This window comes from Phyllopteryx taeniolatus, chromosome 2 (genome assembly GCF_024500385.1).
Source record: "Phyllopteryx taeniolatus isolate TA_2022b chromosome 2, UOR_Ptae_1.2, whole genome shotgun sequence".
In the NCBI taxonomy this organism is placed as follows: Eukaryota; Metazoa; Chordata; class Actinopteri; order Syngnathiformes; family Syngnathidae; genus Phyllopteryx; species Phyllopteryx taeniolatus.
Genome location: NC_084503.1, coordinates 23,625,220 through 23,637,693, shown reverse-complemented (window position 1 = coordinate 23,637,693; position 12,474 = coordinate 23,625,220). Strand labels below are relative to the sequence as shown.

General features: G+C 40.8%; 1 protein-coding gene across 14 annotated transcripts in view; it reads right to left on the bottom strand.

Moving 5' to 3' along the window:
- Positions 1 to 12,474, bottom strand: part of LOC133474115 (A-kinase anchor protein 13) — a 226,047-nt gene that overhangs the window by 77,140 nt on the left and 136,433 nt on the right. For 13 of the 14 annotated variants that reach the window (XR_009787354.1, XR_009787353.1, XM_061765461.1 and 10 more), the window contains exons 13-15: positions 6,597 to 6,629; positions 1,981 to 2,158; positions 1,799 to 1,901 (exon numbers count right to left, since the gene is read on the bottom strand). Coding sequence is in view for 12 of the 14 variants with exons in the window: in XM_061765461.1 (XP_061621445.1) it covers positions 1,799 to 1,901; positions 1,981 to 2,158; positions 6,597 to 6,629 (314 nt within the window). In the remaining 2 variants the exon portion in view is untranslated. The remainder of the gene's footprint in view (positions 1 to 1,798; positions 1,902 to 1,980; positions 2,159 to 6,596; positions 6,630 to 12,474) is intronic. The other variant, XM_061765459.1, reaches the window with a different exon arrangement.

Here is a 12,474-nt window from a genome sequence, read left to right as displayed (position 1 = left end):
GCACTGGACCAGCGCCCCCCACGCCCAAAACACCCCCCCAACTAGCGAGCCCACCGGACAGCATGGGGACCCCAGACACCAACAGGGCCCAGCGCAGGAGCCAGCCACCACCACAAAAAAAAAAAAAAAAAAAAAAAGGTTAAAAACCATCAGTGCAAAAGTGCAACCAACCGTTTAACTTAGCTGCCTCAATGTTGTCATAGACGTATTTTATTGTTTCACTCAACCAATTGACTGAGAGTTGACTTCATTGAGGCTCCGCGCGGTGTAGGCTGAGGCTCGGAGCCCGTCAGACGCTACACATTGTGAAAGCCTCCTTTGCACAACAATCTTATTCCAAGTGTTGCACTTAGGGAGTCATTAATTTTAACAAAGTTAAGACAGTTTTGTTCGCCGCCGCCACCGTTGCGCACAAGCATGTCTTCGTGCGCGTTCTTCTTCATTGGTTTTCGTGACTTTTTCCGGACCGGAGGACTAGGCATCGAAACTGGGAACACATTTTTTAAAATTTGAACGATTCCGGGAGAACCGAAACATGAGTCCCAGTTCCAATTTGTTGTCGATTCTCGATGCCCAACCCTAATTGGTTGTTTGCTTATCTAGCTGACACAGCACACACCACCTGCAGAGTGTGTCTGTGGCATCTATAAAGCTGATGTAATGTATGTTAATAGCAGACATTAAAAAAAAAAAAAAAAATACCATTAACAAAAATAATTCAAAATGTAATCTCAAAAATTGCGCGCTTTACCTCTAAATGCCCGGCACTCTCTGCAGTTCAGTAAATAAACGCCACCAACCACTTTATGAGGAAAACGGGGAACTTTCACACCCGTTCATAAAATCATGCACATTTCAGACCATTAATATTCATTTATTACAATATATTAATCTAATGTTGTTACAGGAAGTCCTCGATTTACGAACGAGTTCCGTTCCTATGCTGGCGACGTAACCCGAATTTCCACGTCAGTCGTATTTCACAGTTAAAAGTCGAAATTTACATCGAAGTACTTCTGTTACGGGTATTGTCCCACGTGATCGTGACAACAAGCTCAGCGTGTGTGGGCGTGTGTGTCGATGTGTGAATGAGACGGGACTGTGAAGAGGAAGGACTGCGCGCAAGTGCGAGTGTGTACAGTGGCAAGTCGAGTGACGGCGACCGAGGAAGAGTAGCGATTAGCGGAGGACCCGTTGATGTTGAATGCGCAGAGGAGCTATTAAAGCCATTAAGGCAGCAAATCGGTGCTTCGCGCCTTTATTGCTGCCGCCACCCAGCTCAGCTGTGCAACGAGAGAAGGGAGTTAACCCCGAGGAGGACAACCTCGGCACTGGAGAAGGTGTCTCCCGACGATGGTCAGGTGACCGTATCAGGAAAGGTTAACACTTTGTATAAAGAAACTAAAATACATTAAAATAAAAAAATAATATGCTGTACTTACCATTACTGCTGAGAGTGTGAAAAAAGGAGGGCGATACTCCCGGCGCACAAACACAGACAAGCACTATGCACTAGCTAAGCAGAAACACTACGGTGCTGGGGACAAAATGGCGGACGAGGCACGGGCATCGTAAAGTCGAAATGTCATAGGTCGAGTACGTCGTAAATCGAGGACTTCCTGTATTAATACGATTTTCAGATGATGCATGTATCTCCATTAGTTAGCTGGTTGTTTTTGCCCTTCAAAACAGGGCTGTCCAAAGCGTGACAACCTGTGACAGATGCAGACAAATCTGACCTTTTCACCTTTTTTTTTTTAAATAACCATATTTGCCATATTTAAATTCAGCCACTCACCGTCAATGTCTCTGTGGCTAATGGCGAGCATGGACACAGACTTGGTGAGGGGGAGGGTCATCGGGGGGCAGCTGTTCCTCAAGGGACGATAGCGCCTCGACTTCTGAAGCGACAAGACAGTCAAGGATGTGACGCGTAAAAGGACAAACGTGACAAAGGAGGGTACATTTATGAGCACCGACCTGCTTTTGCAGGCCGCATGGCGGCCCCGTTTCCGCCTGCTCCTCCGTGAGTGATACAAGTGAGCCGCGCTCATCCACGTCGTGCCGCAGCATTCTGGAAGGCTCCAGGATGCGGGACCCTTGACTGGCCGGGTGCCGTGCCTCTTCTTGGCCACCACTGAGGCCCTCCAGGCTGTAGCTGTGCGGACACAGAGCAAAAATATAACTTCTTGTTGTCATTTCAAAGTAATCAGTTGTATTACAGCAGTGGGTCTGAAACTTTTTACACTAAGTACCACCTCAAAAAATCGTTAGGTCTCCAAGTATGAGTTCATGAATCTACAGTAGTGTAGAAGACCCACGAGTTCCTCAAAACAAGGCAGGGGTTTTATTCCCAAAAGTATATATTTCAAATTTGTATCAGCCACTGTAACTTTATGCACAATTTGAACATTAACACTTAATGTTAAAACTTAAATGTAGGAAAATTGAAAACAGTACTTAAATAATACAGTCATTCAATTACAATCTATTGTACATAAAATAAATATAAAATTGTACTTTCAGGAATTATAAAGTGCAAATGTTTCGTACTTAAAATGTTAATTACAACTGAACTGTACTTATTATTGTATTTAAAAAAAAAAACAAAAAAAAAAACATTGAAGCCACTTTAACGTTATGCACGGTTTGAACATTTAAGTCAGTGATTCTTTCACGTACCACAAGAGGGAACACGCATACAACTAGTGGTACTCATACCACACTTTGAGAATTACTGTATTACAGTATTACTAGTTCTATTTTCATCTACATTGATGGGCTAATATAAGACAACTTTTTAATGAACCCCCCCTTTCCATAGCCACATATTAAAATAAAATATACACTCATACAATAAAACAACAAAAGTAATACACACATGGAAAGCTCAAACAAATACAACCCCAATTCTAATCTAGTTGGGACGTTTGTGTTAAACATAAATAAAAACAGAATACAATGATTTGCAAATCATGCGCAACCTATATTTAATTGAATACACTACAAAGACAAGATATTTAATGTTCAAACTGATAAATTGTATTGTTTTTAGCAAATAATCGTTAATTTAGAATTTTATGGCTGTAACACGTTCCAAAAAAGCTGGGACAGCTGGCAAAAAAGACTGAGAAAGTTGAGGAAAGCTCATCAAACACCTGTTCTCTCATGCCTGGGCTAGGTTTTGTACAGGTACACCGGTTTCCTCCCACATCCCAAAAAAACATGCATGGCAGGTTAATTGAAGACTCTAAACTGCCCGTAGGTGTGAATGTGAGTGTGAATGGTTGTTTGTTTCTATGTGCCCTGGGATTGGCTGGCGACCCTAGTGAGAAAAAGTGGTTCGGAAAACGGACGGGCGGATAAATACAATTTATTTTGCAGGGACCATGTTCTACCTTTAAACTAAACTGGTGAGGAATGATTTCGTTCTATGGCTAGATATTACAAAGCATTAATTAATACATATATTTTTTAAATAAAATCTACAAATATCAACTAAAAATAAAAAATTCCAATAAAATAAAAATTAAAATTAAAACCTAAATTGAAATTTAAAATGTAAACTATTCAAAGTAAAATAAAAAATAAAAATATAGAATTGACATTACAAACAATTTAAAATATAATTACTACATTAAAACATGTTGGTACAAAGTTACTTTTTATAGAAACTTAAGTAAATACTGTAAATTAATATAAATGTGAAAAATATATTTTACCCAAAAATAATAGCGTTACCATTTTAAATGTTAAAAAAATGGCATTGTAGTCAGGCAGGACCTAAAGAGAAAGGAGAGCCATCAGGGAGCGGAAGAACACATGACGACTGAGGTAATGGAATTTCTGGCTGTTGCTAAAACTGCATTACTTTTGGAAGACGCTAGTGCTTCTACTACTATCAGTAAGCACTAAACCTGACAAAAAGTATTTCAACAAGGTTTGCAAGGCAAACACCAGGAGGCGCCGAATAAGAAAATTCAATGGCGGTGATCAAGGGGAGGAAAAATCTTCCGCGACATTTCAGAATGAGCTACCCCAGCCAACTGCATCGCCGATAAATCTCCCTAATCTCCCAGCCCTGAGGTTTTGCATGGCACCCCATTATCCAGCAAATCATCAGCCCGTCAAATTGGAGCATAATTAACCCCAAGTGGGCTAAGAGCACCCGTGACTCCGCTGATTGTCGTAGACCAGAAAAGCGCTCACCTATCCTCGGGGAAGAGTGCCGCAAATGTACCCGTCGCACTGAGGCCTGCTTCCTGACATTATCATCACACCACGCTTTGCGGAGCCCCAAGGTCATGTGCTAACATGAATCAAAGCTGCAGCTGCTAATGCCGGCTGCTGACTGACTGATGGACGGGTTGAGTGACAAGGCATATGCCAATGTAGACGCGCCTGTGACCATGGCAAATAGAAAGAAAATCATGCTGTGCCCCCCGGCCACATTGGATGGCCAAAAAATACAAAATAAAATAAAAAGCCACACCTAGGATATCTGCATTCAATTGGGGCTCATTTGGGAGAATTTATCAAAGTGCGTGCCTCGCAGCACTCCACCAAACAAAAAGGTCACAAAGTATGAATACTGAAAAATGATGACTTAATGTCAAATCTGGGCCTGTTATATTTAACAGAAAGTTGATATACTTACAAGAACCTGTGACTTATTCTGTTGTATGAATGGGAAAAGGTTTATTGTACAACCCCAATTCCAATGAAGTTGGGACGTTGTGTTAAACATAAATAAAAACAGAATCCAATGATTTGAAAATCATGTTCAACATATTTAATTGAATACACTACAAAGACAAGATATTTAATGTTCAAACTGATAAACTTGATTGTTTTTAGCACATAATCATTAACTTAGAATTTTATGGCTGCAACACGTTCCAAAAAAGCTGGGACAGGGTCATGTTTACCACTGCGTTACATCAGCTTTTCTTTTAACAACATTCAATAAACATTTGGGAACTGAGGAAACTAATTGTTGAAGCTTTGTAGGTGGAATTCTTCCCCATTCTTGCTTGATGTACAACTTCGGCTGTCCGGGGTCTCCGTTGTCGTATTTTACGCTTCATAATGCGCTACCCATTTTCAATGGGAGACAGGTCTGGACTGCAGGCAAGCCAGTCTAGTACCCGCACTCTTTTACTACAAAGCCACGCTTGTTGTAACACGTGCAGAATGTGGTTTGGCATTGTCTTGCTTTGAAATAAGCAGGGGCGTCCATGAAAAAGACATTGCTTGGATGGCAGGATATGTTTCTCCAAAACCTGTCTGTACCTTTCAGCATTAATGGTGCCTTCACAGATGTGTAGTTACCCATGCCATTGGCACTAACACAGCCCCATACCATCACAGATGCTGACTTTTGAACTTTGCGTCAATAGCAGTCCGGATGGTTCTTTTCCTCTTTGGCCCAGAGGACAGGACGTCCACAATTTCCAAAAACAATTTGAAATGTGGACTCGTCGGACCACAGAACACTTTTCCACTTTGCATCAGTCCATCTTAGATGAGCTCGGGCCCAGAGAAGCCGGCGACGTTTCTGGGTGTTGTTGATAAATGGCTTTTGCTTTGCATTGTAGAGTTTCAAGTGGCACTTAAGGATGTAGCGCCGAACTGTATTACTGACATTGGTTTTCTGAGGTGTTCCTGAGTCCATGTGGTGATATCCTTTACACATTGATGTCGGTTTTTGATGCAGTGCCGCCTGAGGGATCGAAGGTCACGGGCATTCAAGGCCGAAAACCAACATTTTCGGCCTTGCCGCTTACATGCAGTACCCCCGTCATATTGGAATGAAAGTGGAGGCTATACCTTTTTCATAACCTCTAGCTGGAGGCATACATTTATAAAATGTGAGTTTTTTCCATTTTCCCCTATACCCATGTATATTGTGCAGTATTTTGACAATTTTTTTGAAAAAAAAAAAAAATGCACATTGTACACAAGAAATTACGGTATTTCTGACACTTTTTGACCATTTTTAGGACATGTTCACAGATTATATTCAAACATTTTTCTCAGATATTTAAAAAATGTTTTTGGACAATTTTCACTTATTTATAGCTCCCCCCCATTCCCAACCTACCCCTATTTTTGAAAATGTTCACTTATTTTCTTCACTCTTTTCACCAATTTGGGATGATTTTTTTTTTTTTTTATCAATTTATCACATTCAGATGCCTGACATCATCACCATAGCATGTTTCGATATTAAAAGCTAACAACAATCAGGAGGACGTCTATTCTGGCTCATGTGTGACCATTTTAAGAATTTTAATTGCTGCAAAACACTAACCTCAGACCACAAACTCTTCTCATTCCCTGCCTGTTCGTAGGTACTGTATGTGTTTGTTTTTAGCAGCATAAGGTACAAAACACTAGTGTGATCCTTGGGCATTCTGAGTGGTGAAAAGGAAACTTCTCACCAGAGCAGTTGCCTGCAGGGAAAGAGCAACAATGCAGCGGTTGTTTGGGAAAAGCATATGAGAGCGATCTACAAGATCTATGCAGAGGCTATATGGCACTACCAGAACAACTAGTCAGTAGTCACACCAAGGAACCAATACAATGAGATATACCTTCTCCTGTGAACGGTCAGCTTCCCTTTGCAGCTGGGAGGTGATGGATGAGACAAAGACAGGAAGTGAAGGAAAACCTTTTTTTCCCCATTATCACAGTTTTTCCCATTTTTGAAAATTTTCACTTAATATTTTTTATAATTTTCACAAATTTCTGACATTTGCTTCACGTAAAAATTTCAGACAATTTTTACATATTTTCTTACCATTTTTACTCATTTTATATTTTCACTCATTTTTTGAGGTTATTTTCCCACTTCCCCCCATTCATTTTTAATTGTCATTCTTTTTTTTTTATAATTCCACTTAGTCATTTTCACTTTGGGCTATTTTTCTTGTTTAGCATTGTCACTAATTTTTTGACATTTTTGATAATTTTCACTCGTTCTTACCATTCTGAGTCATTTTTATCATGTACTTGTTTGCACAAATTTTCACTCATTGATGGACAAGTTTCACTCATTTCTGACAATTTTGTATTTATTTTATCATTCTCATGCTTTTATAAAAAACCTTTTTACTTACCATTTTCACTTATTGCTGACCTCACCTTTTGACCACATTTACTGTCTTGAAATTTTTCACGTACCATATTCATTTAATATTTTCTAAAATATTTTACCAAAGTTTACTCATTTTACAAAAGCTCACTTATTATTTAACCGTTTGACCACTATCTTTTTTGAAAAATATGTATTTTTTAAAATCTTAATTTTTTTCTGACAATTGCCACTACTTTTTTTAACCTTTGGTATTTCTCATTTTTTTGTTAAATCTTTCTCTGACCATTTTCACTGTTAGTTTTATTTCATTATTAATGTTGATAAATAGACTAAATTGCCCGTAGGTGGGAATGTGAGTGCGAATGGTTGTTTGTTGATTAAAAAACATATATACCTTATTTTCACAACCATAAGGCGCACTTAAAAGTCTTAAATTTTCTCCAAAATGGACGGGGCGCCTTATAATGCGGCAGGCCTTGTGTGCGCACTGAGTTCCAAAATCTGTAAATGTTGTTGTGTGATGAGCGCTCCGCTTGACTGACTGGGAGCATTTCCTGCCGACACGCTGCTTATATAGAGGAAAGGGGGATGTGACTGAGGACAGCATGTGGGCGTTAAAGGGGGAAGGGTTCGCGTGGAAGCGGACGCTAAAGGCACGCCCCCAGTAGGTATATAGCGCCGGTATGTGCATTGTGCAAAACAACATCGGTTTGGCTAAGGACCCCCGAAAATGACACAAAGCACAGTTTAAACCGCAAGCTATCAGTTACGCGGAGGAACATGGGAATCGAGCAGCCGCTGCATGTGCACTTGGCACTAGGACACCGTAGGTCGCAGTTCAATGACAGACTTTGCGATTGTATATCTGGCATTTTTGGCCTGTGGGACTGCTGAGGCAGCTGATGGGTAGCGGCTGGCCAAGCGGAATGCAGCTCTGGTGCTCGCTGAAGCAAAAACTCAGGCGTGGGAGGGGATCAGTGAGGCCATGGAGAAAGACTTCCGGACGGCTTTGAGAACATTCTGCTCCACCATCCGCCGTCTCAGGATAGTGAAGCAGTGGACCATCAACACTGTGTAGAGTGGGGATGGGGCGCTGCTGTCCTCGACTCGGGACGCCGTGAGTCAGTGGGGAGAATACTTCTAAGACCTCCTCAATTCCACCTTCATGCCTTCGGAGTCTGGGGTCTCTGAGGCGGGCTCTCCTATCTCTGGGGTTGAAGTCACAAAGGTGGTTAAAAAGCTCCTCTGTGGCAAGGCTCCAGGGGTGGATGAGATTCGCCCGGAGTTCTTGGGCTCTGGATGTTGTGGGTATGTCCTGGTTGACATGCCTCTGCAACATCGCATGGACATCGGGGACAGTGCCTCTGGATTGGCAAGGTGGGGTGATGGTCCCCCTTTTTTAAGAAGGGGGACCAGAGGGTGTGTTACAACTACAAGGGGAACACACTCCTCAGCCTCCCTGGTAAGGTCTATTCAGGGTTGTTGGAGAAGAGGGTCCGTCGGGAAATGGAATCTCAGATTCAGGAGAATCAGTGTGGTTTTCGTCCTGGCTGTGGAACAGTGGACCAGCTCTGCACCCTCGGCAGGGTCCCCGAGGGTGCATGGAAGTTCGCCCAACCAGTCCAGACTCCGCAAGTTCCAGCAGTGAGACATCCACTGAGTTGCTCCAGGAAGTATCACACAAGTGATTGTGAAAAGCATAAAATGGAAGCATCAGTAAAGCAGCATCACTAAAGCCTGTCACTCACTGCTGCCAGCACACTTACATGCTGCTACGTACGCACTATTATTATGTAGCATTAGCGGTTCGGTTCATAATAACATGGGGAAATTCTGATTCAAGTGCTTTTTCTTTTGTCTGTTTCTTTTCCAATTCATTGGTTGATTTTGGCACAACAAACCGATCCAGGGAAACTTTTCTTTTTCTGTTCAGAAAAAAAATCACAAAGTGGGATGTCACATTGTCATTTGAAAGATGACTTGCTCTATTGGCCAATTTGCTGCACAATTCTTTTAATCATTATTTGATTAGAATTTTTCAAATGTTGCGTATTGATAGCCAACCAAAACAGTAACCCTCCTGAAAATCGGTTGAGAAATGAGCAAATTACGACTTAATTTCAATGTCTACGCATTGCCTTCTATGGTAACGTCGCCTCTGCCCATATGGCTGCCACGTAGGCATGTCAGTTAGCCGGGCTGCTACAACGTGCTGTGTTCTCGAGTTTGACGTGATTACGCCGACATTAACAGTACGTCTTAATTAAAGAGACGCTACAATACAATAAATACCATACATACTGTAAATAGTATTTTCTGAATGAAATTTTTTGAAAATGATTTCCTGACGTATTTTACCACATCACTCACAAACAGTATTAGATTTGTGATTGGATGATCGTGGATGTGGAGGCAGAACCTCCGCCTATAACAGATTTATTTCTGCCTTGCACGGTGGAGCAGATAACTAGTTTTCAGCTTACCTCAAAGCGTTATGTACTGAGTCAGTGATCGTCATGCAGCGTGAGTAGAAGCACAACACAAATCCTTCCTTTTGTTCATCCATACCAAGACCGTTTGCAAACTGAAAATAATACGTAACTAGAGGTAGGTTTTTTTACGAAAATTTTGGAGGTAACCCGAATTGTTTGTAAACTGGGTCGTTTATAACGCGAGGTTCCACTGTATATCGGTCCTTGACTGGACGTAAATTCAGCCCTCGAATCTGATGCACTATTATTGTCCAGGCCAGGTAGAGGGTAACCTACATATTTCCCCATTAAAATGAATGGAAATGCAATTCATCCGTTCCAGTCCCCCAAAAGACGCCACAATTTTTAAAATGCTTTTTTTAAAAAAAAGACAAATTGTAAAATATAGTCATAAAAACACAATAGAAAGAATGTAAAGATATTAACTGTCTTTATGAATTATAATCAAGCCAAAAGTTGCACACCTGCAAACACAAACTGAAGTTGAATTTGCATGGCTGTACCATTAAATCCACCCTTCATGATATTTTTTTGTATCTATCTCATGAACAACCTACCTACTTACTATCTTCCCCACCTACCTCCAACCTACTATTTATCTACCAACCGACCACCACAAAGCTTACAACCTACCTGCCTACCTACTAGAGGCTGACACGGGAGTGGATGTTGACTCCCGCTCCCTCCCACTCCCACAGAGACTGATCTCAATCCTGAGCCAAAATTATACAGAATCCCACTCCATCCTGCCCCTCCTTTTTTTTTTTTTTTACTCCCAGTCAATCCTGCTCCGTTTTTCTTCCTCATTATAAAATATGTAGTACATTGTCTGCCTTAGTCACCGTAATAAATAGATTGAATTACTGGAATGATCAACAAACACAAGTTTCTTAACAAAAGCCGTATTAGTCCCTTATTATAGGAATGTTTAGCTCGATGCTAAGGTAAATTTTTCAAATATTGATTTGATTAAAAATAAAATAAAACTGCATCATGCTTTCACTCCCGTCATGGTTTCCACTCCAGACAACTCTGCCATCATGGTTTCCACTCCGTCCATTCCCGGTGACTTTTGTTTTCATAGTTCCCGCTCTCAATGACCTTTGCTCCTGCTCCTGCCCAATGCTGTATTTGATGGTGAAAGTCACCCCCATTCCCACCCACGGGACCCGGTGAGAATAAAAAAATGTCAGCCTCTACTACCCTACCTATGTACCATCTAAACCACCTACCTGCCGAACTATTTAACTACCGAGGGTACCTACGTACGTAGGTACCTACTAGACTTTACATCGATCTGATCGGCCTGATCGGTATCGACCGATAATTAGCATTTTATGGTGATCGGCTGATTGGCTTTAATGTCATAATTCGCCGATCCCATCAATGACTCTGCAAAAGACATTTACTCCACGTCGCCATCGTGTACAGTATATTTGAATCCAAAAGCTGGTTTATTTTTAGCCTCGTCGCATGTCTTTTGACGTAGCACTGTAAATATATGACAGCTAATAAAGTTATTTAAAAAAAAAACATGTCGGCGGTGTGGGACAGACAACACGTAATGCCCGGATCAGACTACAAGACAAATTTACTTTCACGATTGCACTATGTCAGACTTCTGCAATAAAATATTGTATTCCGATACCACCACATCCAGTCTTTTACGATCACTGGGCTTAATCTTGTCAACTAAAACGCGACCGGATACATTCGTTACCACGGCCACGATAACAACTATCGATCGTGTCGTGTGTATTATAAGAACAAAATGGGGAAAAACGTGTGCTGCTGGTCATCAGTGCTCAGGAGAGGACTTTAATTCAAGGATTGCTTGAGGTATGTTCACGTACTTTTAACGGCTCGCAAGCAGGCAACAAATCGTAATGTAGCCTAGCAAGCTAGTGCTAGCACTAACGGTTGTACCGGCGTTCTGTCGAATCATGGGGTGTCAAACTGAAATTCACGGTGGGCCAAAATGAAAAATTGGGACAACGTCGCAGGGCAAACTCAATATTTAATGAAAAATCACTGCGATGTGCATGTTTCCCTTCTCTGTAGAAATGTAGCATTAAAGTATATCATATGACAACAAACTTAAATTTTGCTTTAACACTGAATCTGGAATAAACAAAATGTAATATTATAAACATGAGAAATCAAATTTGCGATAAAAGACATCAGTGATATTTGTTTGTTGTTTTGTATTTATATAGATAACATGAATTCTTCTGTCTCTCCATCTTCTAATTATCTCTCCATCTCCAACTACCTTTCTTTTTGATGCAAATATTTTTTCAAAGGCCAACAACAAAACAACCAAAAAAATAAGAATGTCCTTCAATAAAAGTCCAAACTTCAACCTATTAACAGTCCCTGCCTAGGAGTTGATAAAGGGCATTAAAAAAAAATCAATTAAATTATGTTATATTCTTTGTTACAACCACATTGCTCCGCACACGATAAACAGTTCTGTCTTTCACTTTAGTGAACAGACAATCTGCCTCCCACCTATGCTCTAAAGCATAGGTGTCAAACTCAAGGCCCGGGGACCAGATGCAGCCCGCCACATCATTTTATGTGGCCCGCGAAAGCAAATCATGCAAGTCAACTTCCCTGCTTTTTGCTAAAATCTGTACCCAAACTTCAAATTGTCATAATAATAAACATTAATGTTGAGATATTGCATTTTTCTGTTACCAAACCCTTCTTCTACAGTAACTTAAACAATACTTGAACAAACTATTATCCTTGTATTCTGATTTCAAAACTAGTTATCCCTCAATTTGTTGTGTAATGGTAATATGTTTTGGTGATTAAACATTTATATGGTTTCACTGCGTGGCACGGTAACCGACTGGTTAGCACATCCGCCTCACAGTT